This window comes from Cinclus cinclus, chromosome 4 (assembly GCF_963662255.1).
Source record: "Cinclus cinclus chromosome 4, bCinCin1.1, whole genome shotgun sequence".
NCBI lineage: Eukaryota > Metazoa > Chordata > Aves > Passeriformes > Cinclidae > Cinclus > Cinclus cinclus.
Window position 1 is genome coordinate 18,145,114 of NC_085049.1, and position 26,878 is coordinate 18,171,991.

General features: G+C 44.1%; 1 protein-coding gene across 1 annotated transcript in view; it reads left to right on the forward strand.

Annotated features, from left to right (window-relative positions):
* The window catches only part of SFMBT2 (Scm like with four mbt domains 2), an 86,764-nt gene extending 60,350 nt beyond the window's left edge, over positions 1-26,414 (forward strand). Inside the window, exons 10-20 of the mRNA XM_062490865.1 lie at positions 743-869; positions 5,009-5,122; positions 6,412-6,454; positions 7,037-7,107; positions 8,233-8,372; positions 12,656-12,765; positions 19,636-19,811; positions 21,256-21,428; positions 23,171-23,419; positions 24,201-24,329; positions 26,274-26,414. Of these exons, the coding sequence (XP_062346849.1) occupies positions 743-869; positions 5,009-5,122; positions 6,412-6,454; positions 7,037-7,107; positions 8,233-8,372; positions 12,656-12,765; positions 19,636-19,811; positions 21,256-21,428; positions 23,171-23,419; positions 24,201-24,329; positions 26,274-26,414 (1,473 nt within the window). The remainder of the gene's footprint in view (positions 1-742; positions 870-5,008; positions 5,123-6,411; positions 6,455-7,036; positions 7,108-8,232; positions 8,373-12,655; positions 12,766-19,635; positions 19,812-21,255; positions 21,429-23,170; positions 23,420-24,200; positions 24,330-26,273) is intronic.
* Positions 26,415-26,878: the final 464 nt, after the last annotated feature.

The window sequence follows — 26,878 nt, forward strand, 5'->3', positions numbered from 1 at the left end:
ACATTAAAGACTGTCTAGTTCCAATCCCCCCATCCCATGGGCACTGCTGCCACCCACTAGATTGGGTTGCTCAGGGGCCCATCCGTGAAAACACGAAGAAAAGCACGCTTGAAAAGGTTACTCAAATATCTTCAGCTTCAGTCAGCTTGGGTGACAATGTGTGAAGAGGTTTCTCTGGTCTCAGGCACAATGGTGCTTTGCTTTATAAGGTTTCTCCTAGCAAGGTGAGAGAAGCTTAAGCACAGGAATTCTGGGAGCCCTCTGGGTTGTATCACATTAACAGAAAATGCATCATTGGCAAACATTCAAACATACTTGGAGCTGATGTGGAGCAACCTCCTCCCATTCTCCTAGGAGTCAGGGGTGGGAGTAGAGCATGGCATGCATTTCATCATTGATTTTTCATATGGGTGTTAGTGCAAACCTGCTCCTTCATGATCTCCTCTCTCCAGGGTCACAGCCTCTTTTGGGTTTCCATCTCCTCTGACAGGGGTCCTCCAGGGGCAGCAGGTGGGTCTCTATTCCCTTGCAAACCCCCATGTGCTGCAGGGGCACAGCTTCCTCACCATGGGCTGCACCAGCACAGCTCTGATTTGACTCCAGATGCCTTTGCCTTCTTCAGGGTATCCTGCCCTTCCATAGGAAAGCATACTGCTAAATTTATGCTTCCTGGCAGACAGTCTGGTTGAAGTTGTGCAGTGCTGCAGTGCCATGTTTCAGCGTTGTCTCTTGACTCTTTCAGACATCCTTCAGCCGTGGCTTCACCAAGAACATGAAGCTGGAGGCAGTGAACCCCAGGAACCCTGCAGAGATTTGTGTTGCTTCCATCACCTCGGTGAAAGGACGGTTGATGTGGCTGCACCTGGAAGGTACCTGCTCTAAAGGCTGCTTGTGTTTGTCTGCTTCACTCACTCACTCACTCACTCACTCACTCACTCACTCACTCACTCACTCACTCAATTTTGCCCTTCATCCTCTGCACAAAATTGCTGTCTCCAGCTTTTCAGTTTTAAACACACTGACCAGTTATGTGTCATGAGGAATTACATTTACCTGCTCTTTCTCTGGTGGAGCTGCAAGCTCCTCTGCCCTCCCATCCATGTGGTCTTTATCACCATGATTACAGCCTCTTCCCTACCATCATCATGCACCTTCATCCTAGGAATAGAAGTTTGCCTCACCTGTGCAATGAAGACTTCTACAGCAATTCCCAACCTGACAATTTGTACAGGAGGTCTCTAATCAAAACCTTAAAGTTGGTAAAAACAGTGCCAGGTAACCCAAACCTCCCAAGTGTTTGGTTTTGGTAGAGCTGCCGTGTGTGCAATGGCAGGTTTTGGTTTTTAACTCTGAGCTAATTCTTTGCCTTCTAGCTCAAGGTAACAACAGCTCATCTGCACCCTGGCCGGACACAGGACAATTTTTTTTTTTTTAATTGCTGGAATCAACAGGTTTTTGAAATTCGATTCTCATTAAGGTTGTTGTTGAATTTACACCCATCTGATCAAGGAATCTGACCCATTCTGGGAACTTCTTTTCTTAAATGACCAAGTGCCTTCACTTGTGTATGCCGAAGATGTGGATAGATGCAGGAAGAGGGCAACAGGCTCCCACCTTGCTTCCTTATCTCACCTCTTTCTCCCTGCCTGTTCCTCTTTTAATTTCTTAAAGGATATTTTTTTACAACTTACCATAAAAAAACGCTCTGTGCATCTCCTTTCTTTTGAGTTCTGATATATAGACGCTTTAAGCTTGGTTTATATCTCAATACCAGGAACTGAATGATCTGTAATAAACAGGAAAGATGCAAAAGACTGCAGAAATAGAAAGAAATCTTTGCTGCTGTAGGAATACATCACTACAGTATGCACAGTGTTATGCTAAAAGCAGGCATTAAAAAAAAAAACCAACAAAACAAAACCCTGCTTGCAGAGTTGTAAAATAAATGTGGCTTGAAGTGTGGCATTGGTTTTTTTGGCTCCATTAATACAGTGTTGTTTCTGATGGGTTATTTACATTTTGGAAGCAGCAAGGCTCCCCAGCTACCACGGGGGCCCCTCACAGAAGACCTCGGGTCCCACTGTTTATCACAGGCACCTCTGAAGCTTTCTTGTTGCCTTCCCAGTTTGACAGCCCAGGCTGCAGCCATAAAGCAGGAACTCAGGGGTTAAGCAGAGCCGAGTTAGGCATGAGGGAACATTGTGTGATAAATCACACTTTGTACAGTAGCAAAACCCTAAACTTGAGGGAGAGTGTTTAATGAGCAGCAGTTTGGTTCCCCCGTGGTGGAGGAGAAGCTCAGGACTGATGGGATGCTCTGCGCTCTCTGCTACTTTATTACTCATCATCTGCATTGTTAATTTTTACTGGTTCATTTTAGATCTTAGAGCTTGAGGCTTTCTGGTGTGAATTTATACAAGTAATAATGCACGCTCCCTGCACAGCCCACGAATTTGAGGAAAACCCTTTGGTTAATCACTTCTCCAGGGAGGTTCCCTGTAATTTCCCCTTTCACAGTTTTCTAGAGTTGCTGCTCTGTTCTACCCATCCTGTAAGATTCATAGCAGGACACAGACATTTTCCTCACCCTGTTTCCAGTCTCCTTGTTTTTCTTTTAACCTCACAGTTCTCATGGACATTTCTTGCTCAGAGAAGAGAGCAGCATAAAACACAATAGATGAAACTAATGAGTCTCAGAAAAGCTGTTTTCCACTCCTTTGAGTGTGGCCAAAAGAAGCAGTAAGATGTTGGAAGTGGAAAACAGAGTTATCAATTGCCAGAGGGCAGAAGCAGTGCCAGGGAGGACAGAGCAGCTGTGAATATGTCTTACAAGATGAACAAGGTGTTGCAGGGGAATGGGCATTGTGCTGCTTTCTTGCTCCTCAGGGTGGCTGCAGCTGTAAACTTCAGAACAAGAATGTTCATAGAACCATTTTGGTTGGAAAAGACCCTTCATGTCTCATTCATTGTTGCTTGTAAGCAGGAAAGTACATTTGATCTGGTTACTTTATAGTAATTCAGAATTGTAGAATAATTAAGATTGGAAAGGACCTCTAAGATAATTGAGTCTGTTTTGTCAGAATAATGCCATTACAATAATGAAGTAATTGGTTTTCCCAGTCCTGGTGACATTTCAGTGGTGTCTGTGTTGATTCTTGCTCTGTTCAGGGCTTGATCCATGTCTTGCCACTGACTCACTGTTGTCACATGGTCTCCTTGTCTGGATTTGTGGGGTCAGGTGGAAATGAAGCTCCACTGGAGCTTTCATGGGGTATTATCTCGTGGAGGGAAATGGTTTTTCAGGGAATTCCAGCTGCTGAAATCTTGTATTCAGCAAGGTGTGTCCTTCTTCTGTGCCTTCATCCCATTCTCTTCCCCATATCCCAGTGATACAGACACTGCATTTTCAACGGATAGTGCATGAACATGATGCAGAGCTCAGAGAAACACCATGAAGACATCCATGAATCTACAAAGACATCATGATTACATTGTTTCATTATTTCCTCCGGCAGTGTGATCACCAGCACCTATTTCCCTGCCTCCTTTGGGCTTTTAATGCAGCCACACACTCTCAGAGCAGCAGGTTTATTAATGATCCAAATCCTGCACCTCAGCCTCGGTGCTGTTCCCATCACAAAGTTCAATTACTGTTTCAATTACACCACAAGCCCTTGATGAGCAGACATTAGTGGGAAGCTCCCTGTAGTCATCTGGCTGTGCACAGCCAAACACTTGCTGCCTTAAGCAGGAGGCAAAGATGTTTTAACAGATGCCAAGGCGAGGGTGATGCAGGGGAAGCTGCTGATCCTCTGGTCCCTTTTATTAGGAGTTCATACCATGCTGGTTCTGGAGTTCTCTGTCCTGGGGTGGAATTGGCAAGAGGGAGAAGCTGAAGTTGCTGGCCCAGCTGTGCCAGTGCAGTTGAACTTGGAGTAGTTAAATGGTGCCTTAACTCAGGACACAAAGTTGTTTTTGGAAGAACTCAAAGCCAGCAGGAGTATCTCCATTGGATTTTGAGTGGAAATCAGGTAAATTAGGGGAAAAAAAGTAGAAAAAATTTCCTTCACTGAAGGAGTGGTCAAGCATTGGAACGGGCTTCCCAGGGTAGTGGTGGGATAGCTGTTCCTGGAAGCATTCAAAAGTCATGTAGATGTGGTGCTGAGAGACATGGGTCAGTGGTAGGTTTGGCAGTGATAGATTAATGGTTGGTCTTGATGATCTTGGAGGTCTTCTCCAACCTAAATAATTCTTTGGTTCTGTGAGTGGAACCCAAATAAATGAAGACAGGAGATTTTCTTCTAAAGGAGGTGTAATAACCAAACTGGAAGATAATTGTTTTAAATAGAGACTTCAGGTAAAGTTTTGGAGTCAGCATCATGCGAGAGACCTTGGTGCATGTACCCCACTTGTATTTTTATACTGCTTCTCTCCTGTCGGGTAATCAGCTCTTGTTTCATGTGAGGAACCCTAGGAGAATTCATGGCACTTCTGGACAGAAGAGTGACCACTTCTCACCCTTAAAAAATGGGACTCAAGGGCAGAGCTGTACAAAAAAGCTGCAGGGAAGCACTGATACATAAAAGCCTCTCTCTGACATTAGCTACTACCCCGGGGAAGCCTCGATACACTCTCTTACCATTAAGAGCAAGCATTCAACAAGTCCTTCTAACTCACGCAGTTTTCCAAAATATCCAGGGGGCAGCCAGGCCATCTTGTTGAGGGAAGCTATGTGTATTTAACCTCCCTGGTTTTTGGCTGCTTCACTGCACGCCCTCAAAGTGCTCTTAATGGGCTTTTCCTCTGAACCACTTTGCACTATAAATGCAGCAGCCCCATCCCTGCTGTCTGTGCAAAGCTGTAGATGAAATGGTACCTGATTTTGGTGAGAGAAGTAGATGTATTTTCACACATTCCATCATTCACTTCCCCAGGCTCGTGATGGATGCTTGGATGGCTCAGCTTGGAGGTCCCATGCCTAAATCCCATTATAAATTTGTGTTCATAGGTTCACAGATGCCTTCTCCAGAGTACATTGTTGATGTGGAGTCTATGGACATTTTCCCTGTTGGCTGGTGTGAAGCAAATGCTTATAACCTCACCCCACCACACAAAGCTGTTTGTAAGTACAGGGAGACCTGAGCAGTGGATATATCAGAGATTTTTCCTAAGGTCTACAATCCCACTTTTGACACTATCAACCTACCCAGCAGACCAATAACCAGGCTGGAAGTGTACTGCAATAAATGGTAATAAATCTTAATTAGTGACCAGACTGGAATTATGCAGTTTGTATTTATCTCTGTGATCAGCCCCTCCAAAAATGGGGTTATCTGTGCTGGGGAGGGCAAAATCCCATGGCTTGGGATTGCACAGTGGGTTGTGGTTTTGCAGAGGGGTTGTTGGTCAGTGGGGTTGTCACAGGGAAACTAGGTTCTGTTGGGCTGAGCCAGGTTCACTCAGGCAGCTGAGTGGATTAGGGACAAAGACCTCAAATTGAAAAAAAAACCAAAAAAAACCCCAACATATCAGGTGGCTTGAACATACAGAAGCCATCCAGGTGCCCCTTTCCAAGAGAGGATCTGCTCCATCTAAATGGAGAAATAATTGCTGCCATTCTGTGATGGAGTTTCTGCCCTTTCCCAGGGTATCAGTCCCTTATTTCACTGCCCTTGCCAGCTGAGAGATTTTCCTAGTGTTCAGTTTAAATCCCCCCACAGCACAATTAAGCCCACAGTGTTTTGTCCTGCCTCCAGTGCATATTAAGACAAATTTCTTTCCTTTTTATTTGCATTTGAAGGCAGTTCATGAGAGCTCAGTGGCTTGGTGTTATTCTCCTGTTCTAACATATCCAATCTCAAGCCACCAGGTGAAAAATTGGCCTCACTGTTTATATTAATTAACATCCAAAAGGCAAATTTAAAAATTTATCAGCCCTTTTGAAGAGTTAAATATGCTTAAGTTAAAAATCAGACATCCAGAGCCTAATTTAGGAGAATACTGCTATAGCAACATTATGCAGCCTTATCACAATTTATAGCTGGGGATAAATTATGCTGGAGGTAATCATGCTTGTAAAATGTAATCTTACCCATATGTGTTTCTGTATGGAAAAATACTTGTGTTTTTATTTTAATTTTTTTCTTTTATGCTGATCCCATAAAACACAATATTAGCATTCCAGAGGAAAGATTAAATGTATTATTACATCCTTAAAGTAGGTTTTAATGATGTAGTGACTTACTTAAAAATACCAGGAAAAGATGGTGATAGTAATTAAGTACCATTTCACTGTGTTTGAAGCTGTTTTATAGTCAGTGCATTTACACAGCTTTTTATGCATTCTGGGTGTACTTAACAGGACAGAAGGGTAAAAAACTAATTTTTTTCTTCCTTGCTTCATTTTTGCAGTGCGAAGGAAGAGGAGAATTGCAGTTGTGCAACCAGAAAAACAGTAAGTTGTTTTGGTTTTGTTATTTAAGGTGGTGTTTTTACAGGAATGCATCAGGTCTTCCAGGGGGGATAATACACAGCAGCTGTGTGGCTTGGTAACTACTGCCCAGATACTGCAGCACAGCCAGCAAGAGGATTCTTTTAAGTCTGAAATATTTGTTGGCATACTAGAAAGTCTCAGTAATAGCAATTTTTTACTGGTTGGGGCTGTGCAGCCCCTGTCTGATGGCCAGCAAGGGATGCTTAGGGAAGATGGACATGTACCAGGAGGGCATTTCCATGTCTAGCTCTTGCAGTTTGTACAAACTTGGATTTAAGGGATGATATTTGAAGCCTGGAGGTCTAAAGCTGACACATCAGAGTATATTTTTAGAGAAGGGGTGGGTCTGGCTCCTTCATCTGCAGTACCCTGGTCTTTGATCAACTACGTGGAAATGGAATTGAGTTGGAGGTTCCTTATCGCAGGCTGTTGCTGGTGTATCTTTTGGTCCAGCCTGAGGACTGGTTCTAGCCCTTTATCCTGTCTGACTCTATCAAATGTACCAAATAGTCTATTAAATACACTCAATTTCTCATCTAACAGGTTACCATCCACAGTGCCTGTTGAGAAAATACCTCATGACCTCTGCCCAGTTCCTCCGCTAGACACAACAGGTAAGGATCCTTATTTCAAAGGCCTGTGTCCTGTATGGAAGGGGCAGACCCCAGAAAGGCAGTGGGTTGTCACGGGGGTGTGGAGATGGAATCGCATCCTCAGGGGGTGTAAAGAGGAGTGAACCCACCTGATGTACAGGAGGTGAGGGTCTGGTTCTCCACATGACTTGCTGGCACTGTCAGAGTTCCCCTGGAGCTTGCCCGTTTCAGATGATGATACTAAGACAAGGCTAATGAATCTTTATGGTGGAGATGGGTGCAGGTTGTTAATTAACACTGATGAAAGGTGTACAGCAGGACCTGATGGGTTCCCTGTGTTACATCAGTGTGGTGTGGCTGCTGCTTCTGCTAAAGGCAGATTCCTCTCCCCTTTAGCAGTGACAGGAGGCTCTGAGTGCAGTATTCATCCAGTTAATGGTGTAAACCCAGCAGCAGGGACAGGATTTCACTCACTTTATTTGATCAGGCTGTGGGACACATGTTTGCATTGCAGCCAACACCCCAGTCAAATGAGGGGAATCGGGGTCTTCTTGGGTATGACAACCAAAAAATGTGGATAACCACTTGGAAGGCACATGAACCACATCTGGAAATTCCCATTTCTCTCCATGGGCTATAAAGGAGCCCAAAGTAATTAGCCCATACAAAGGGAAACTGCTCTGTAGACCCATGCTGGGTCAGGGAATGGCACTGCAGGGCCAGTGGGGTTGCACAGGAGCTGAAGAGGGGTTTCTAAGGCTCTTCACTGAGAGAATGTTCTCCCTGAGCGGATTCCCTGTCTTTGAGGCTCAGCTCCTACATCCCCTCCTGGCAGGTTGCAGTAAGTTTCTCATGTCCCCCTGCAGTGTGAATTCTGGAAGAGCACTGGCTCATGTCATGGATTAAGTTCTTTCCCAGCCCTCCTTTCAGCAGGCTGAGCAGCCAGATCAATCACTATTAAAAACAGTTCCTTCTCCCATGCTCTACGGACCTGAATAGCAGTCGCTTCCCTACCTTCTATGCTAGGGTAGAATTTTGTGCTTCCTTTGTTCTCCTCCCTTTCCTCCCACATCTAGGAGGAAGAAGTGCCCTTGATTTATGGTGTAAACATGCTACAGGCACCTCACTGCTGCTTTCTCCTTGCAGGCACCATCAATGGGAGATACTGCTGCCCCCAGCTCTACATCAACCACCGCTGCTTCTCAGGTCCATATTTAAACAAAGGCAGGATTGCAGAGCTACCTCAGTCTGTGGGGCCTGGCAAGTGTGTGCTGGTCCTCAAGGAGGTATGGCCCAGCTCTCTTTTGGGGGGATTTCAGAGGATAATATGAGTCATGGCTTGCCAGACACAGAATTTGTGAACAATGCACCTAAAATTGTCCTGGAGTGGTTTCCATGAGAAAGCCAGGAAGAGGGGGGAGGTTTTGCAATGTGGATTTTGATGGGAGAGGTGATGTTTTTGAAACATGGGGAGTTCTGTTGGTTGATAACAACTTCAATGTGGGCTGCCATCAACACAGGAGCAAATAGCAGTGTCATGGAGACATGGGCATCTCATTCTGGAGACAGAAACAACTTCCCAAGGAGCAGGACAATGGCAGTGGCCCAGCATTGGTCTGTGTTACTTTGCAGAAAAAATTCAAGCTTATGGCAGCAAACTCAAGCTTGTTCTGGCCATGAGAACTGGTTCCAAATTCTGGAAAGGGTGAAGAGAAAACATTCAAAATGTTGCTGTAGGGGAGATACACCTGATTCCTGGTAGCTGTTGCTGAGATGAGAGAGATGCCAGCAGTTCAGAGAACCGTGGGGAGGATGGAGGTAAAAAATTGCAGCACAGTTTAAGCTCCTGATGCTCCTCAGCCTTTTCCACCCAAGGTCTTGTCCTTACCTCCACCACTGATGCAGTGAAGCATCATCCTGTGTGAGTACCCTTGAATCCCAAAGTCTTTGGTGAGTAACAAGTAACTCTTGTGCAGTTTAGTGCCAAACTTATTTTTACAGCCCAGCTGTTCATAATTCTCAGTGCCAGCACAAATTTTCTGCTGGGACCACTGGTTTATTCTGGTTTCTTTCACTGTATGAGGCAAGTGAGGTGGCAGTGCCTGTTGTTTGACATCAGCTGCAAAGTTTATCTCATTTCTGAGGTATTTTCTTGGAACACTAGTTGAAACCTGGAGCCAAATAAAGTGGAGACATCAGCTACTACCATCCAGGCATTGCACCTGAGCTGAAAAGTGGTGACTGTAAGGTAGCTATTCACTATAAAAAAGGCTGACTTGAAATTAAATTAAAATAGATACATGGTCAGCTTCAGTTTTACTTCTGGGGTCAGAATATCTAAGAAGCACAAACTCTTCTTAGTATATGCCAAGAACTCCTCAGCAATATTGTAAAATAAACCAAGGTGTCTTCTTAAGACTCCAGGTTATCTATAACTGCCCATATCTTAGAGAAGTAGGCTGTAAAGATTAATTAGCTTCGTTGCTTACTGCTCTTGCTATTTTAAGACACTTTGCTCTTGCTTTATTTAAAAAGAAAATCGACTATAACAAAAGATGCCTTTTAGATCCTTGATCATCTAAAGAAATAATCCCAAATAACTCTTTTGCTCTCCTCTCTCTGTCCTACAGACACATCAGTATTCCAAGTTAAAAAAACCAACAGTTTACTGTCCTGCTTTGAGACCACCCTGGGATTTAGCATCTCTTGTTAGGTAGAAGGTGTGGTATTATATCTCAGATAGAGGAAGGAAATTGAGTTTCTCCTCATAGGAATGCTGATCATTGAGGTCTTGAACAGGAGAAGAGTTGTGATCATATTTTTAGCTGTACCTTGTCAGTGGTATATCCTAAGAAAACTTTGTCCAGGGAGACTGTTTCAAGGGGATGGAGATGGGAAATGTGTAAACACCAAAGAGCTGTGATGGAAGAAAAGTGCTGAACTGCCCAGTGGCATCAGGCACACCAGATATACTCAGAAAAGAGCTCCTGTGCACATGGAAATACATGACATGGAGAACTTTATGAATACCAGGTGCTGGTGAGGTTGGGCAGAGGCTTGTGATGGGGCTGCGTGTCCACTGGTGTGACTCCACCTCACTCAGCTCTGAAAACCCAGAGGTCAGCAGCATCAAAATAAAACCTCGCTGATGGATAAGAGCACAGGCTGGGCTTGCCTAATCCCTTCCTGTGCTCCAAGGCACAGGTGACTGCACCTAAACTATTCAGCAGAGGGCTGAAATTAAACCACCAAAATCTCTGACTGGTCAGACCCCAGCCAAAGGAAATTTGACTTGTCTGAGATAGTTGATGTAATTTTCCATCTCCAGAGAAGTTGGGAATTAGTCTGGGTTTCTTCACTGGCTTTGTTTAAATCACAGTTAATTTTTTCCCAAAAATTTGTGTGTTTGCATTTAATAGAGTGCAATATGAAGTGATACTGTTGCTAGAAGGTACCAGTTATTGTGATGATGGACCTTTGCTGTAGGGTGAAATGCCAAATCCTGTGACTCATTTCAGATACAAGAAAAGTAAAAGCCAGAGATTTTTTTTTTCCTGCCCTGAAAGGGAAATAATTGTTCTTACAAAACACTCTTTTTATTTGAACTGAGTTTAGAAGTTTACAGAGTTCTGCTGGTGATAAGCCAGCTTTGAGAAAAGTCCTGGCACTGTGGGTGCCTGTGCAGGGCTGGAGCTGATTAGGTGTCTGGGAGAGTGCCCAGACAGGGCCACACTGGTATTGCAGGGTTGGGTTTTCTTTTCTTGCTCGTTTTGCAGCTATTCTGACAACTCATACAAGCACCATTACACTGGAGAGGGGGCAGGACAGCGCTGTTGGTGGAAATTGCTCTGCAAGATGCTTTCTGCCCCAGATGTTCCAGCAACCAGCAGGGTGGGTGTAGAAATGTGCTGAAGGAGAGCTTTTCCAACAAACTCCTGCACAGGGGTTAAATAACTCCCTGGATTTGCTGATCAAGACACCTGATGAGCTGTGAATGAGTGTGGCAGCTCCCCAGGCACTTGATGTTTTTGAAAATCCACTTCTGGCTTCCTGACATCAGGTGTCAGAGTCCAGTGTCCCTCAGTTTGTGTGGGGAGAGACCTGCAAGAGAAGGGCTCACTCAGAAACTGTCTTTTCATAGCATTGTTAAATGGTTTGGGTTGGATGGGACCATAAAGATCATCCAGTGCCGCCCCCTGCCATGGGCAGGGACACCTTTCAGTATCCAGGCTGCTCCAAGCCTTGTCCCAACCTGGCCTTGGACACATCCAGGGATGGGGCAGCCCCAGCTTCTCTGAGCACCCTGTGCCAGGGCCTTATCACCCTCACAGGGAACAATTTCTTCCTCATATCCAGTGTAAATCTACCCTCTGTCAGTGTTTGGTGTCTGTAAATGGACTGTTTTGAAAAGCGGTTCGAGTAATGATACCAAGGGCCCAGTGATAAATTAAATTTTGCTTCTGGTAAATAACCTATCCAAGCAACTCCAGCCAGTGCCATTTTACAGAGTACTCTGCAGCATTAAGTGAAGCCCTTGCCTGAAAATAATTAATCCTGTAGGGTTTTCAAAATGCTAGCAAATCCTCAGGTTGCTGGATTTAGACGGGGGGAAAAAAAAACCAACTCAGAGAAAACCCACCAAACAAATATAAACATGTTGGTCACTGCAGTATAACCTAGTTATTTTTTCATTTCTGATGAACTGCATTCATGGGTGCTGGATAAACTTAATATTCATCATACTGAAATCATGTGCAAGCCCCCAAGGAATTAAGAACAGGAGTTAGGTAAAGAGCTAAATTAGATGAAAACCAGTCCAGACTCACTGTGGGATCATTCATGTGCATACAATGCAGAGTGTTCAAACACACGGTCTGGTGCTGTTATGAGATTTGTTTTCCTTGTGTTTATCTCCCTATGCCAAGTGTAGGCTATTAAAGCTTGGATTTCCTGAGCCAATAGCAGGAATCATTTTTATTCTCAGTGACTTTGGATTAAAAGGGTTGGCACATGTGTTCTCTTGTACGGAGTGGACACACACTGGGTTCCAGGCACACCTCCTGCAAACTCTTTTTGTGGAGACTTCATTACTATTCTGGTGATACAGTCAAGGCACACAGCTCTCAGGCTCTTAAGCACACTGCTGACCTTAAATGTGTGAATTTCCCCTTCAGTGTTCACTGTGTGGTGGTGCACATGACCCTACTTGTGCCTTCAGAGCTATTTCTGTCTTAATTTTTTTATTAAACTGGTCCATGATGGATGCAGTCTGTGGAATCTGCTTGGGGTGAGAGGGTCTGTTGCAAAAACAAAATTACTGGTTAGCAGATTTTTGGGGTTAAACAACAGCATTTAATGCAGTTACCTTATCAGACTCAGGTGTTATCAATAATATGGCAACAATGATCCATTCTGGGACCCCTCCTCCTTGCATCCAGCGCTTAACCTGTGTAGCCAGGACAGAAACAAATATCTGCAAGCTGCTGCTGCCTGTGCAGCACCTGGGACCATATTCAATATGGTCAAGGATTTCTTTTAAACCCGTCGTTGTTGGTTTTGTCTCCTCTAGGTTCTCAGCATGGTGATCAATGCAGCTTACAAGCCAGGGAGTGTTTTACGAGAACTGCAGCTTGTGGAAGACCCTCAGTGGAATTTTCAGGAGGAAACACTTAAAGCAAAGTGAGTCTTTAATGTGTGTTCTTTTATTTGGGAGGTTTCAGAAAGGGAGCTGACTTGGGGAAAAAAAAAAAACAAGATAAGAAAAGGTGGGGTTTTTTTTATTGCGAGAGTTTTACTTTTCTAATTATCGTTTTGCTTCATTGAATTATTTGACTCATTCCATAGCAACTTCAGAAATGAAATATTCACCTGAATGGTTCATTTCTATTGTCTTTCTCCAAGCAGCCATCCAGTTTTTTATGAAGTCAAGTCCTGAGTTTTATGATAAGCTGTTCTTGTAAGCTTGGCTATTATTGAATGAACTCAATTCCTGGCTTTCTAAATGCAGGAGTATTGCTGCTTTTAAATTAGAGCTTGTCAGGCTAATGCAGAAAAAAACTGGTTAGAATGAATGGCACCAAGAAAAGTTCAAACGAATTATCAGGGACACATTTTTTTAGCAGGACTGTGATTAGGGCAAAGTAGTAACAGATCAGAGATTCAGGTCAAGATTGGATGCCTTTCTAGAATATATTCTTCAATTATCTTCTAAACAGATTAATTCCTTCTTCCAGCATTAAAATCTACCTATTTATGTCTTCTTTATGTAATGGGCACTATACTTAGGATCTACTTCAACAACCATTGTCTCTCTGAAAGAGGGGAGTCTCACTTAAGCTCTCTCCAGAGTCCTTCTGAAGAATAATTCTTCCCACTTGAAGATGGATGTCAACAAATATTTCTTTGAAGAAAGCTCTCTTTGTTGGCTAATGGTCACCTTCACTTTTTAAGTATTGTAGTTAAATGCAGTGAATCTCACCCTTTGTACTGAACTCTGTAACTCCTTTTCAAAGAAAAGCAATTTTCTCTTGGTTATTTGATATGAATATCTTCCAAACACAGCACTATTGATGGCTACTGTATTTGATCTTTGGCCATGCAGATATTGCAGAGGTTGAGGGAGGGAGTTGAGAAACTTTTACTCTGTGTACACTTAAATTGCTTTCCTGAAGGAGGATTGCAAACTGAAATAAAAATCTACTAGAAGCATCCTATTTTTAATTTGCTTCTTTGACCCATGTGGATTATCCGGCTTTTGTGTTTGTCAGTGGAGATTCTGTGGATGGAAATCTAAAAGTCAACCTCACGTGTGCAGATTTTCATTTAAAACAGGGCTTTGTCCATGACCTGGTTTTCATTGATTCCAGGATCCCACATCTTGTACTACAAATATCAGATAATTCACTCCTACAAGTACTTGGCAGTTGTGAAATCAAGTTGTAGTGCCCTGTATTACTTAACATCCTCTCCTGCAAAGAACTGAGCTTGCAGGCAGTTTTCCTATTAGCAGTATCCTGAGTAGGATTTTGTTGGGATTTCCCATTTGAGCGTGGGGATCTGCCTGTGCAAAAGCAGAAGTATCTATTTCTTAAGGCTGCTGCAATCCATATCTCTAATGAGAGACAGCCTGGAAAATGTTTAAGTGACCATCCACAATAATACTTTATGTTGGCCCCCCAGTCACAGTCCATGTTCGTGTTCTTCTGTGCTGGCTGCCCCAGCAGGCATCAACCTCAGCTCTCCAGGGAGTCAGGCAGCATCTTTCAACTTCATTAAGCCACAGAACGGATCACCGCAGGCTCAGAGCTGGGACAGAAAGTTTTGAAGTGCCTTCTGAGAACAGCAATGGATTCTCCTCCAGTGTGGCATTGCCCTCTGGCTCTTGAGGGGACAGAGCTCATGGGGCTGGACAGCACCTTCTTCCTTCAGCTATCTGGCTTCTGCAGCTGATCTCTTCACAGAGCAGGGATTGGTGGCTGTGCCAGCTTGCCTGTGGGGTAGTTCTAAGAGTGGATGGCAAAAGGTTGACGTGCCCCAAGGTTGTCTGGCTACCCTAGAGCTTCCTTCTTCTTTCCTCCTTCAGTTTTCTTGAGTTGCTCCAGCCAGAAGTTTTAATTGGTTTGGTTGTTCAGAAGCAGAAAATAAAACAGTCGTGAAAACAGATACTGTGGAACATACAAACAGCAAGTGACACCTTCCACCAGGTGTGACAGTGCTCCAGAGTCTTAAACAGAGACCTGAAATGACCAACTTACAGCTCCATGGGCTCTGGATGGTGCCTGTTGCTAAGGAGGACAGCTCCAGAGCCAGCTGTGATGGGACACATCATGTCACCACCTTCTTTCTGATGTGGACTGGCACCTCCTTGGATCTTGGCAGTGCTGTTCATTTGCAGTGCCTGCAGTAGGGTAGAGCAAAGGCATTGGTGAAGGGAGGTCTGCTTTTCCCATTGTCCCAAATGCAAGGTTTTGCACTGCCCGGAATGCATTATCTCAGTCCTGGGGCAGCCTGCATTTAGTTCACTCTGCTGTCATGAGTGACCACTGTGGAACCAATTACTCTCACCTTGCAAAGAAGATAACACAATTTAGATTGTCCAGAGAGATGTGTTTGCAGTGTGTGATGGCAGCCATTTCCCATCAGCGCTGCTGGCTCTGTGTGAGGAGTCAAACCTGATTTATTGCTGATGATGAGTTAGAAATATCAGGCTTGATCCTCCTGAGTTCCCATGAGGCGCAGTTGAAGCTGTCAGCATTCAACCCTTTTAGTTTTGATGCTCTTAAGTTCAGTGCCTACATCTTGATTTGCCTTCCCCATTTTACATAAAATACTTAAGGGACTTTATGCTTTTCAAGGGTTTTCATTTCTAAGAGCTGACTAGGGGCTGTTTGGATTTACCCATTGTTGCAGGACTTCGGACATAAACAAAAGCAATGTGTACAGAAAGTTATCTCCTGGGTCTTGCATGAAGCTCAGTTGATCAAAATAATAAAGATGAGTATTCCTGGACTCCTTCATTAAATTAAATTCTGAGACCTGCTCAAATCCTGTAGCTGAACTCTAGGAATATTTACCCCAATGCCAGACATCATTGCTTATTTATGAGGCTGCATTTCAAAGAAAGCCTTTCCACTGCAGTTGCTTTAGAAGGCTGCCTTTAACTTGTGATAGGTGAGGCTGTTTGAAATCTTCTTTGCCTCAGCCTTTGCTAGTGAGGTTTAGCTCTCAGGCTTCCTAGGGCCCTGATCCTGTTTGAGGGAGCCAAGTGTTACACACAGTAGATGGAAAATAATCTAGAGACACTGGAAGCAAACTGGATGTGTACAAGTGCATGGAAGCAGCTGGGATGCAGTCAGCTCTGCCTGGGAGGACTGGCCAATATCATTGCAGGGCTACTCACTGGTCTGTTTGGAAATTGGTGAGGATAAGGGAAGAATCCTAATTTTTGAAAAAAGGCAATTGTCCCACCCCTCCTTAGGAAGGGCAGGAAGGAGGATCCAAGTATCTACAGGCTGTCAGCTTAACTTTCCTGGAAAGGTTATTAGCCAGATCCTCTTGGAAGCCATTTCTGAGAATGTTCAGGACCAGCAGGGAACTGGCAAGAAGCAAAGGGTGAGTTGTGCCTGATGTGATGAGGTAACTGGTTTGGGGTTGAGGAAGAAACAGTGGAAATTAATTTGTGTTCATTTTGTGCAAGGCTTTCCAAACCAGGATCAGTGGAATGACTTAAACCTTTCATTTCTATAATCAGAAGGAGACTTAATGAGACAAGGCCTTACAACCAGAACATTTCAGTGCCCTTTCTGAATCCTGTGTTCAGAACAAAATGCCACTTGATGCCCAAATAGCTTTGAAGGAAGTTAACTCCTTGTTTGGCAGGCTTTAAGATAGGCAGAGAAAATAGAATTTTCTTGCAAAGAGTATAAAGGAGTTTTCAGTCCCCCAAAAGGAAATTGAGACTTTCATGTACTGAGTTGTTCAAATTAGTCTCAAGAATTGTCAGAACGCCTTAGAATGGGACTTTTAAAAATGGGGTTCTCAATGTTCTTGCTGTTTGAAGTTTTTCAGCACAAGACTTTCTGTGTCATCACACAGCAGTCCCTAACTGGAGCTTCTAGAAGGCACTATGTTCTCATGAACCTCTAATCTATTTTAGGGACCTTCAACTGAAGAATTCTATTGCAAAGTGCTGTTCATTTAATATTTTTGCTCACAGATCTGTAAGTGTATTTTTCATGGAAATAGTTCCAGCCTTAAGATTTTCTCTGAGTTTGGGTTCTGAGGGCAGAGAACAGGGAAGTGGAAACAAAGATCCCTTTAGTTTTAGCTGAAAAATCATTTTTTAGAAAAGAACAGTGATTTCTAAGAAAACTGAAAATATTATCCTTGACACAGCAATTTTCCAAGTCTCCAATGCTGCCATGCTGTGCTTGCAGATACTTGCTGCTTGCAAGTGATTGAGAGGATTGGAGCCCTGGTATAGAAACATAAATAGGAGCATCAGTAGTTGGTAGCTTTCTGAGAGATGCTAATGGAAAAGGTTTTCTGACAAAGAAGCTCCTTCCACATGGCTGTCCTAGAAACAGTTCAGATTACATTTGGTGGTGCCTGTGTTAAAAATCTTTAGTGTGTGAGGAATATGGAAAATATTAGTAGAGCCTAGTTTATAGTTGAAAGACCAAAATTATATAAAAAAATATTGCTGTGGCCAGTACTAATACCTTGGGTTATTGAGACTGATTGCTGCAGTCATGGAGATCTCCATTTTGCCGTCCTCTCTTTTAATTAAAATGTGTGTTGCATTCAAAGCAGACTATGAAATCAGTCAGTTGTTCATTTTCCTAGTTTCATCTTTTCCTTTCAGCAGACACTGTAGTACAATGGGTCCTTCCTGGGCAGCCAAACACAATAGGAAGCACACAGTTAGAAAAAGTCAGCCATCCTTGAATAATACCCGTCAGGCAGCTTTCTTAGCTTATAAGAAAGAAGATCAAGAAGCAATTTGATTAGAGTGCTTTTGCAGGGAAACAAAACCAGATGCAGTCTTTTCATCCTAGTGGTGAAAGTCAGAACAAGGACAAATAAATGTGAGTTAAATTCAGATGCATCCAGACATAAAATGAGGTGTAGGTACAAGTGCTCCCTGTGCCATGATTCTTCCAGTGTGGAGACCCTCAAGGCTGGTGCTTGTCTGGAAGTGCTGGTTTAGTCCAAGCAGAGTTATTTGGGTCCAGGTGGAAGCAGCACGGTGAAATCCTGCAGCCTGTCTCAGACTCACTGACCCAGTGATCCAGGCTGTCATTAAACTTAATGGCTTCTGGAGAAGTAATAAGTGCAGGAGTCTTTTCAAACACGTTGAAAAGAAATATAAAACTTTTATAAGTAGATGCATTTAAATGCCTTTGGCATTTGGTGGTTTTGGTTCTGCAGCTGTTTTATAGGGAAGGTGGGATCATAACAGTGCTCTGTACCTAAAAGGAGCACTTTTCCCTTCTACATCATCTGTCCAGGTCTTTAAAGGTACGTGAAAAGTTGGCTCATTAAATCATTCATGCATTCAGGTGAATGAGTCCAGGATTGTGTTGGCACCAAATGGAGTATCAGAGCCTGGCACCTTGCAGGAATGCTCATTCAGGTTTTATGCTGAGGTGATAATTTGGATTGTGACCTGAGGATGATTGGACTGGGCTGTTCGAAGACCCAAGTTTAATTTGGGTTTCCCCATTATAACACTTCATGTGCCACAGTTTGAAACCCTTTTCCCACACCCTTTTGTTTCAGAAAGAGCTGTCTGAATGTTTTAACTCTCTGGTCACATCTTTATTTTGCCACCTCCTCCTCCTCTGCCATGTCTATCAGCAGCTGCTAGGAAATGGCTGGATTTTAATACACTGACAAATGCTTTCTTTAATTTTTCCTGGTAACTATATCTTTTTCTTTCCTTGCCTCCCATTCAGTAATCTTTCTTCCAGTGTTGTTCCCTCTTTTTCTTTCGTTATGTGTTACTTTTCCCTCCTCTGAGCACATTTGTAGCACTCTGGCGTGGTTGTCTCTTGTGTTGCATTCCTCAGGATGCGTAAGAGATGTTTTTAAAACCTTATCTCGCTGTTTACAACAGCTTGCTGCTGCTGTTTAATAAATTACGGGGATAATTGGTTTTCCAGGGTTCACATCTACAGTGTAGTACAGCAGGGATGTAACTGTATCTGTCTCAGCCATTTATCGCTCAGAAACACTTCATATGAAACACCAAAATAAATGTTTTAGTGGCATAGCAAATTTAAGACAAACCTTTCATTGCAGGTTTTTGCTCCAGACATTCCCTGTAGGAATCAGTTTATGGGGCCTGTTGCTGCAGCCCTGTTAAATAACTCCAGAGACTTCTGATGAGTTCCTTAGGTTTTGTAGTGCCCACATCTCAGAGTGCTGAAGTCATCTGGTCCCAGGGTGGCAGAGATTGTTGTTTCACCCAGATACTCTTCACAGTTAATGTGTCCTGATAGCCACAGCTGGAACCATGAGTCCTGGGACTGTTGGGAGCTGGAACATGATATGGAAGCAGGAAAGATGGCATTGGAGAAAACCAAAAGTGCACTGTGGGCTTAGAGAATTCAGTCCAAACACAGGATGGTGACCAGAAAGCTCTACAAGGTGTTTAAGTATCTGATCATGGGTCAGTATATGAAGAGAGACTGTATCTCTCTCCTGGAACTTTGCATCAGTTCGCAATAAGGGTTTGCTCTCCTGTGCAGCATCCTCACCAAGCCTGAGATTTTTTCCTTCTCTTGTCATATCTACAGATAACTCCAGTGTGCACAAAGATTACTTCCCAAATCATGTCCACACCTTCAATTTATTTCACCCTTTCCTTCCTCAGTCGGTTTGAAATGGAGCCACTAAAAAAGTAGACATGTTTTGCCTGCATTCTCAAGAGATCTTGACACTTTCCAAAAGTCCCTGGGGAGGATCTCTCCCTGGCAGAGGAGAGTGGTGTGCAGCACCACAGGATTTTGCGGGATGGGTGATGTGGGGTGCTGTACTCCTCCCTAGGTACAGAGGGAAGACGTACAGGGCGACTGTGAAGATTGTGCGGACGTCAGACCAGGTGGCAGATTTCTGCAGGAGGGTCTGCGCAAAGCTCGAGTGCTGCCCCAACCTCTTCAGCCCTGTGCTGGTGGCTGAAGTCTGCCCTGAGAACTGCTCCATCCACACCAAAACCAAGTACAGTGAGTACTGGAAAAAATGCGTCTTGGTGCTGGCTGGGAGCCAGAGAAGTGGGAGATGGTGTGTGGTGAAGAGCAGGAGTTGTGTGATGTGTTAATACTGACAAGGATTCGTCTCATCTAAGAGCAGTTTTTTAATCCTGAGGCCATCACAGGTTCCCTTAAAATCCAGTACCAGAAAACTGTCCCTCTTACTCCATCCTAACATACTGGTTTGAACATCATCACTTTTTTGGAAGTCTTGACTTCTTATCTAAAGTTAACACAAGGAGCACATAAAAGGAACCAGCAGTGGGAAGCTGAGATTTTAACTTCATACATCTGAGACAGTTTAGATGAGATGAAGCCTCTTGGTAAAGAGTTTATGGCATGCACACCAGCACAGGCCACAACCACAGTGCTGAGGTGCTGCAGGGTTTGGGAGCACTAACTGTCTACTCAGGTGTTTAATATTTAAACATGATCCTGCCTTTTCAGGAGGGCTGTTGTTAGTTCAGTGTGTTGTGTTGTCAGTATTACTGGTATTACTGGCTCTTAAACAGGCCAGGAAAGTGGAACTGAGTGTTGCCCTTCTTCCACAAAGGTTGCCAAAAGCAGTATAATTGATCTAAAGCAGTTCTCTTCATTTTGGTGCCAGAGTAGAAGGAGAAATGCACTCAGTGGAGTACTGAGATCACTGGGAATGGGTTTCTTAGAAGTCTACACCTGAGCTGGAGCCCTGGCTCCCACTGGTAGCAAATGGAGAAGGGCAGCTAGGGGAGTTCTGGCTGAGGTTGTCCCATCTCAAAGTTGATGGTTTATATGACTGGATGCATCTTTCCTCAAAACTCCACTGATTTGCTGAAAGGCTCAGTTCAGTTATGACCTATGGCATGGGTGCCAAAGGCCATTTTAGTTGTCATGGGGTACCCTTGCTAGTCAAGGACAGAATCCAGAGTGTGTCAAAAGGCTTTTAATACAAACATTTAATGTAAGGTCAGAGGACTCTTGCATGCTTAATTCCAGCATGGGCCACAAAATAGTTAAAAGTAATAAAAACCCATTCCTTTGTACATGATTGAGGATAGCTGGCCCTCTCCTCTCTCTGCTGAAAACTTTAGCAAGTGGAAGGGTGTCTGAGACTGTTCCCTCACACAGAACTGCACTGGACCAAATCTGGAACTTGCTGACCTCTTTCCTTCCAAATCACTGCTCAGCTCTGCCTAAACACATGTTGTTAAATTCTGAAGTCTTCATTTGTCATCGATAAATCTGGATACATAAGAGCTGTAACACTCTGCTAGTCCAACATGACCTATTTATGCTGTACATATTTTTCCAAATCAATGTATTTTAAAGTTTAAATTGCACTTAGATTACAGTCCTGAACCTGTACCAAGGAGCAAGCCAAGGTTCCCTTCTTTGAGTGCTTAAAATTTTTAATAGGCATTGTGCTTCATTTCTCCAGCTTATTATTATGGAAAGAGGAAAAAAATCATTAAGCCACCAATTGGGGAAAATAACAACATGAAAAGTGGCCATGTCAAGCCAGCCAGACGCAGAAAGAGGCGGAAATCCATCTTTGTGCAGAAGAAAAGGAAATCGTCAGCTGTGGATTCAAACGCTGCAGGCTCTGCAGAGGTTTGTGTTGCACTGGGATACATCAGCAAAAACTCCTGGGTGCCTTCTTCTTGTCCCCCATTCTGTATTTTCCTTTTGGGGGGCTTCTCAGCACACCTGAGAAGTTTCCAGTTTCTATTTTGGATCCTTCCTTGCTGCTCTGCTCTTCCATGGTCAGACTGGTTTTATTGGGGCACTTTGGGGATTTTTACTTTTCTCCATTTCAGAGGTAGCAAGCAGATTTTTTGCTCCCACCTTCCTAGTGCTCACTAGCTGACATGCTGCCTAATATCTCTTTATTTTATTTCCTTCCTTAAAAGCAGGCAGATGAGCCTGTTGGATGCTTTGCACAGCATTTAGCATAGCGAAGGAGCTCTGTGATCCATGTCTAAGATCACCAAGTATTGTCATAAATAATAATAGCCATTGTGGTTTCAAGAAATTTTATATTTTTCATTAACTATTCCTAATATTTTTGGCTCACAACATGAAGCCTTAGCATACAAGCAAATGGTTTGTGTCCCAGTTACCTGCAATTTGAGGGCTCAGTCTTGCCAGTCTGCTGTGTGATACAACAGGGTCTGAGCCTCAGCAGAGATTCATGTCCAAATTAAACCTGGAATAGACTTAGTTCTGTGTGGGCTGTTTTCTGGGGGCTTTTCCCCTGGTGGCAATAGCAGAGCTCATGTGTGGTTTCACTTCCTCAGCTGAGTGCCAGTGATTGCTGCTTTGTGCAATGTGAAATAAAATTGGTTTACTTAAATTCCCTCTACTTCGGCTTGAGTAGGTTATTTTATTCAGCTTTCACTTGATTGCCTGAATCTTCATGGCTCGATCCTCATTTAGGTGTAGTTCTGCTTCATTTCCTTAGATTATACCTGCTTCAAAGGAACTTAAACTTACGTTAAGCTTAAATCAACCATTAGCCAAGTTTTTGAACCTTTCAGCCAATACAACTATCTTTGTCTAAATTGCTCTTTCTCTTAAGACCTGAGCTCATGGCTTTGGGTGCCTGCTCACACTTGGATCAGAGATAAGATGTCAAAGCCATTTGGGCAAGTTGTATGTATATAAAGTTCAAAATGCACAATTTACGTCAGTTGGTGAGTGCTTGTAAGCCCTGTGGGACAGAAATAATAAGAATCTGGTGTAATACTTCAAATGGAACTTTTGGCTTCATGTGCAGCAGTTCAGTGTTGGGCTGAAAGCAGGGAAATATGGGTGAAATCCTCTGTCCTGAGTTTTGCGGAAATGTCAGCTAGAAGAGTGCTATCTTGAACATACAGACATTTTCAAAATGCACCAAAATTTCCCTTTTTTCAGGACCATTAACACCCAAACCCATTTGGAGCAATGGGAAAGTTTAAAGTCAAGCCTGTTTCTGATTTTATTTCATCTCAATCACCCTGTATTTTATTTTATCCTCTTAGTATTTTCCGTTTCTCCTCCTGTGCATCTGCAGCACCCCAAGTTTCGAGATACCAGCCCGAGAGAGGAACATTCCATGCCAGATGAGTTATTGCTGTTGACCTTTAGTTTGGAGGAAAAAATTAATTTCCTGCCACATACTATTTTTTTTTCTTCTGCGTTTTCTAACAAACCTAAGTCAAGGACTAATTCGCTTAGCACTGTAATGAAAACGAGGTAATTCAGTTAAAATAAAATCACCCCAGACCAGCACGGCCACGGGCATGCAGTGTGACCCCCCCGTGCCTTTGGCTGTGCTGCTGTATCCATGTCCTGGACGCTGTTTGTGCGTGCAGGAGAGCGAGGATGACGAGCTGGATGCGATGGAGGACGAGACGGGGAGCGAGGAGACGAGCTCGGAGCTGCGCGATGACCAGACGGACACGTCCTCGGCAGAGGTCCCCTCGGCCAGGCCCCGGCGAGCGGTCACCCTGCGGAGCAGCACCGAGCTGGACAGGCCTCCTGTAACGGAGAGAGCCCGCCGGAGCCGCAGACCCCAGCTCCACTCCTGCAGCGAGGCAGAGAAGGGCACGCCAGCTAAGGAAGTGAGTGTGTGCCCTTTGTCTTGGTTTGAAAGACAGCAGTTTGTCAAGAAAGGCAGGAGCCCTTCTTGAAATGGACAATGTAACCCCCCTCCCTCCAAATGATTATAATTTTGAAATTAAGGAGCTCTCAGGCAAAGATATGGGAATAGGAATAACAGTTCTTTATTAGGAAAAAATAAAATATAAATACAGTATTAGAAAAAAAACCAAACCCAAAACACTGACAGAATCAGAATACAACCTGACACCCCATCAGTCAGTCAGGGTGTTGGTAGTAATTGATTAAATGGTGGCTGCAGTCCTCCTAGAGTGACAGATGTGGTTCTCTTGAAGCAGTGATCCTCTATAGGAGGGTCCAGTTTTCCTCTGGAATCCAGTGGAAAAAGGCTGCTCTAATGTTCCAAATCTCAGTTTTTATCTAGGTAGGAATGCTTGGCTCCTCCCCCTGGGTGGAGCATTTCCCAATGGGATGATGTAATTTTATCAGTCATGCAGTGGGACTCAATGGCCCATTAACAGAAGATATCTCCTGGAGGAAGGATGGGTTGTGGAAAAGATGATGAACACTGCCCCAGCTACTTTCAACAGATGGTGATAGAATACATACTGTTGGTTACATCCTGTTTTGCAAGCCAAGATACAATTTCATAGCATAACTCCTCCTAAATTAACCTTCAGTGCCAAACCTTGCTGGTCTGAGGGGGGGCATTCCTGCCCTGGTTATCCGCAGGAGGTAGTTTGCTTTGTGAAAGCCTTTCTTTGTTATCTTTTTTCCTTGCAGGAAATTAAGCAAGAAGAGGAAGAGAAGCTCATCCTGGATAGTAACCCACTGGAGTGGACTGTGACTGATGTTGTGAGGTTTATTAAGCTCACTGACTGCGCACCCCTTGCCAAAATATTTCAGGAGCAGGTAAAAGTAATTTTGTCACTTGTCCTTTGTGTCTGTGGTACCTGTTCATGTTACAGCACATCCCACCTTGCTGGCTGGGCCTGGGGTTTTGGTACAGAGACTATGACCAGACTTCAGATCCATCAGGCCAAGTTATAACACCAATTTTGGCAAGGCATGAAAACGCTTAGAAACTTGAGTCAGAGCCCTGCCAGATCCTTAGAGAGTCCAGAAACTCAATAGCCTTGTGAAGAACCCTTGTGGAAAGCAGGAGGTTTAGTCTTTTCCTGCCAAGGTCCACAGTGCTATATTGATGTCCCATAGGCAGGAGCCTCAGTGTAAAAACGGATAATGGCTAGGTGGTACATACCAGGATTTCTCCAGGCCACATGGGTATCATCCGGTTCTGAAATACTGGCCTGGGAAGCAGAAAAGTGCTGCTTGAAGCCTGAACTCTCTGTCTGAATTTTGCCATTAACACCTTGATGTCCCAAGTGTGTAGATACCTAATTCCTAACTACATTCATCTGAAGATCTGCCAGGTAAACCTTGGGTGGCCTAAATTTAGGAGATGCCAGTCTTCTCCCCATTAAGCAGATAGGTTTGCAGACCAGTGTGAGCGTGTAAAATTTATGTGGTAAGAGCCATTCCTTGGCTAATAAGTAGCAGCCACTGCTGAGGGTAAAGGGCAGCACTAACAAGCCATAGTTAGGAAGAAGGAAGTGTGGTTAATTAGTCAGTGGTGTGACCAGCTGCTCGTTGAACCGTCTGATTCTTCACCATGGATGACTCCAGCTGCTGGGGCTGGGAGAAGGTGAAGGATGAGTCTGGAGTGAGTGAAACTCCCCAGAGCAGGATGCTGCAGTTGCTGTGTCACAGCAAGCTCCAACCATATGTTAACCAGCCTGGAACAGTGCCAGGGCTTGGAAGCCAACCTTCTCTCTCCTTTGCCAGAGAGTTTTATAGGGGCTTGAGTCAAGCACAGATGATGGAGCTTTTCCTTGTGAAGCCCTGATGCAATGGTCTGTGCCATCAACCTTCAGTGGAGGATGGACCTGAGCCATGGACAGCCCTGATCAAAGCAGCACTTCAAGTAAATCCTCCTTGTATTCAATGCTGCCTAATCAGGGCTGTCCTGGTGAGTTTGTGTTGGCTGTGAGTTGCTGTGCATAGACTCTGATCTTTCCTAAAGGGGTAAAAAGCAGTTTTGTGGCCTGATCATCTCAGTCCATTAAAGAGAACTTGAGCTCTTTATTAAGAAGAGGATCATAAAACCAACAGAAGTTCCCAGGGTACTGGTTCCTGGAGTTAGGTGCATATCTATGCTTGAGGGAAAGACATGACCTGCAGAGGTCCTTTCCAGCCTACACCATTCTGGGATTGTGGGACATTAGAGATTGCAAGGGCTTTGGGTGGTCCAGGTCCCTCTCTTGGTCATTCAGCAGAGGAACAAAGCAGGTCCTGGGCAGGCCTGAGTGCAGGGCAAGGAGCAAGGCAGACATAAACCTGTGCTGGGCAAACTGGGGGCCAGAGGAGGTGGGGAAAGGGTCTGATTTGGAAGTGGGACCAGTGTCAGTTTCTCCATTCAACTCTCTCCTGTGTCTCCTGGTGTCTGTGTGCAGCCTGCCCTTTATTTCAGTTCCTCAGGCATGAAATAGGACTGATCAGATCGTTGTGGACTCTGCAGAGGTTCTTTAGGTGATCCCTCATTTCAGCAGCTGGGAGGCTTTTCCTAAGCTGGGGGTTAAGGTGAGAACCTATGAAGAGACACTGGATAACTTCTGAAAAGCCATGTTGTATCTCAGGGAAAGGAGATGGGCAGTGTCAAAGTGGCATAAAAGAAGAGATAATAAAAGAACTTAATTTTTAGGGCAAACTGCCCTTCTTGTTCCTCCAAACTTACTTATGCATTCTGCCCTCCAGAATCCACAAACAAAACCATTTTCCCTGTGTTTCTTTCCCTAGGACATCGATGGCCAGGCCCTCCTGTTGCTGACACTGCCCACCGTGCAGGAGTGCATGGAGCTGAAGCTGGGTCCAGCCATCAAACTGTGCCATCAGATTGAGCGAGTAAAAGTTGCTTTCTATGCACAGTATGCCAACTGACTGCACTTCTCCATCCCTTCTTGTTTCCTGTCTTTTTTACCATTTCAGCTTGTTCAAGCAGTTTTCTTCTCCCATATTATTCTTCTATTTCTGAGACCAATTGGATTTGGAAGCACTGGGAATTAATCCATAGGGGGAGGAAAAACAAACACAAAAAGAAAATGAGCTACAAATGGAACTAACTTTTCTGTACTTGTAAAGCACATGGAAAGACTGCTGCCATTTCTCCTTGTGAGCCTCTCCAGCCCAGTGGTGCAAGGCCAGCATGGATCAGGTGGTTTGTCACCAAACCTGCCAGTGGCAGACACATAACCAAGGAGAAGGGTCAGATGTTTCCAGGTGGCCATGGTTTGTCTAAGACAATTTCTGGACATGAACATTTCTTCTAGACAACTCTGACACTCTTCTTTCATATTGAAATGTACATCATCATTTGTAGCATTACCTTGGGTTTAACTGCAAGT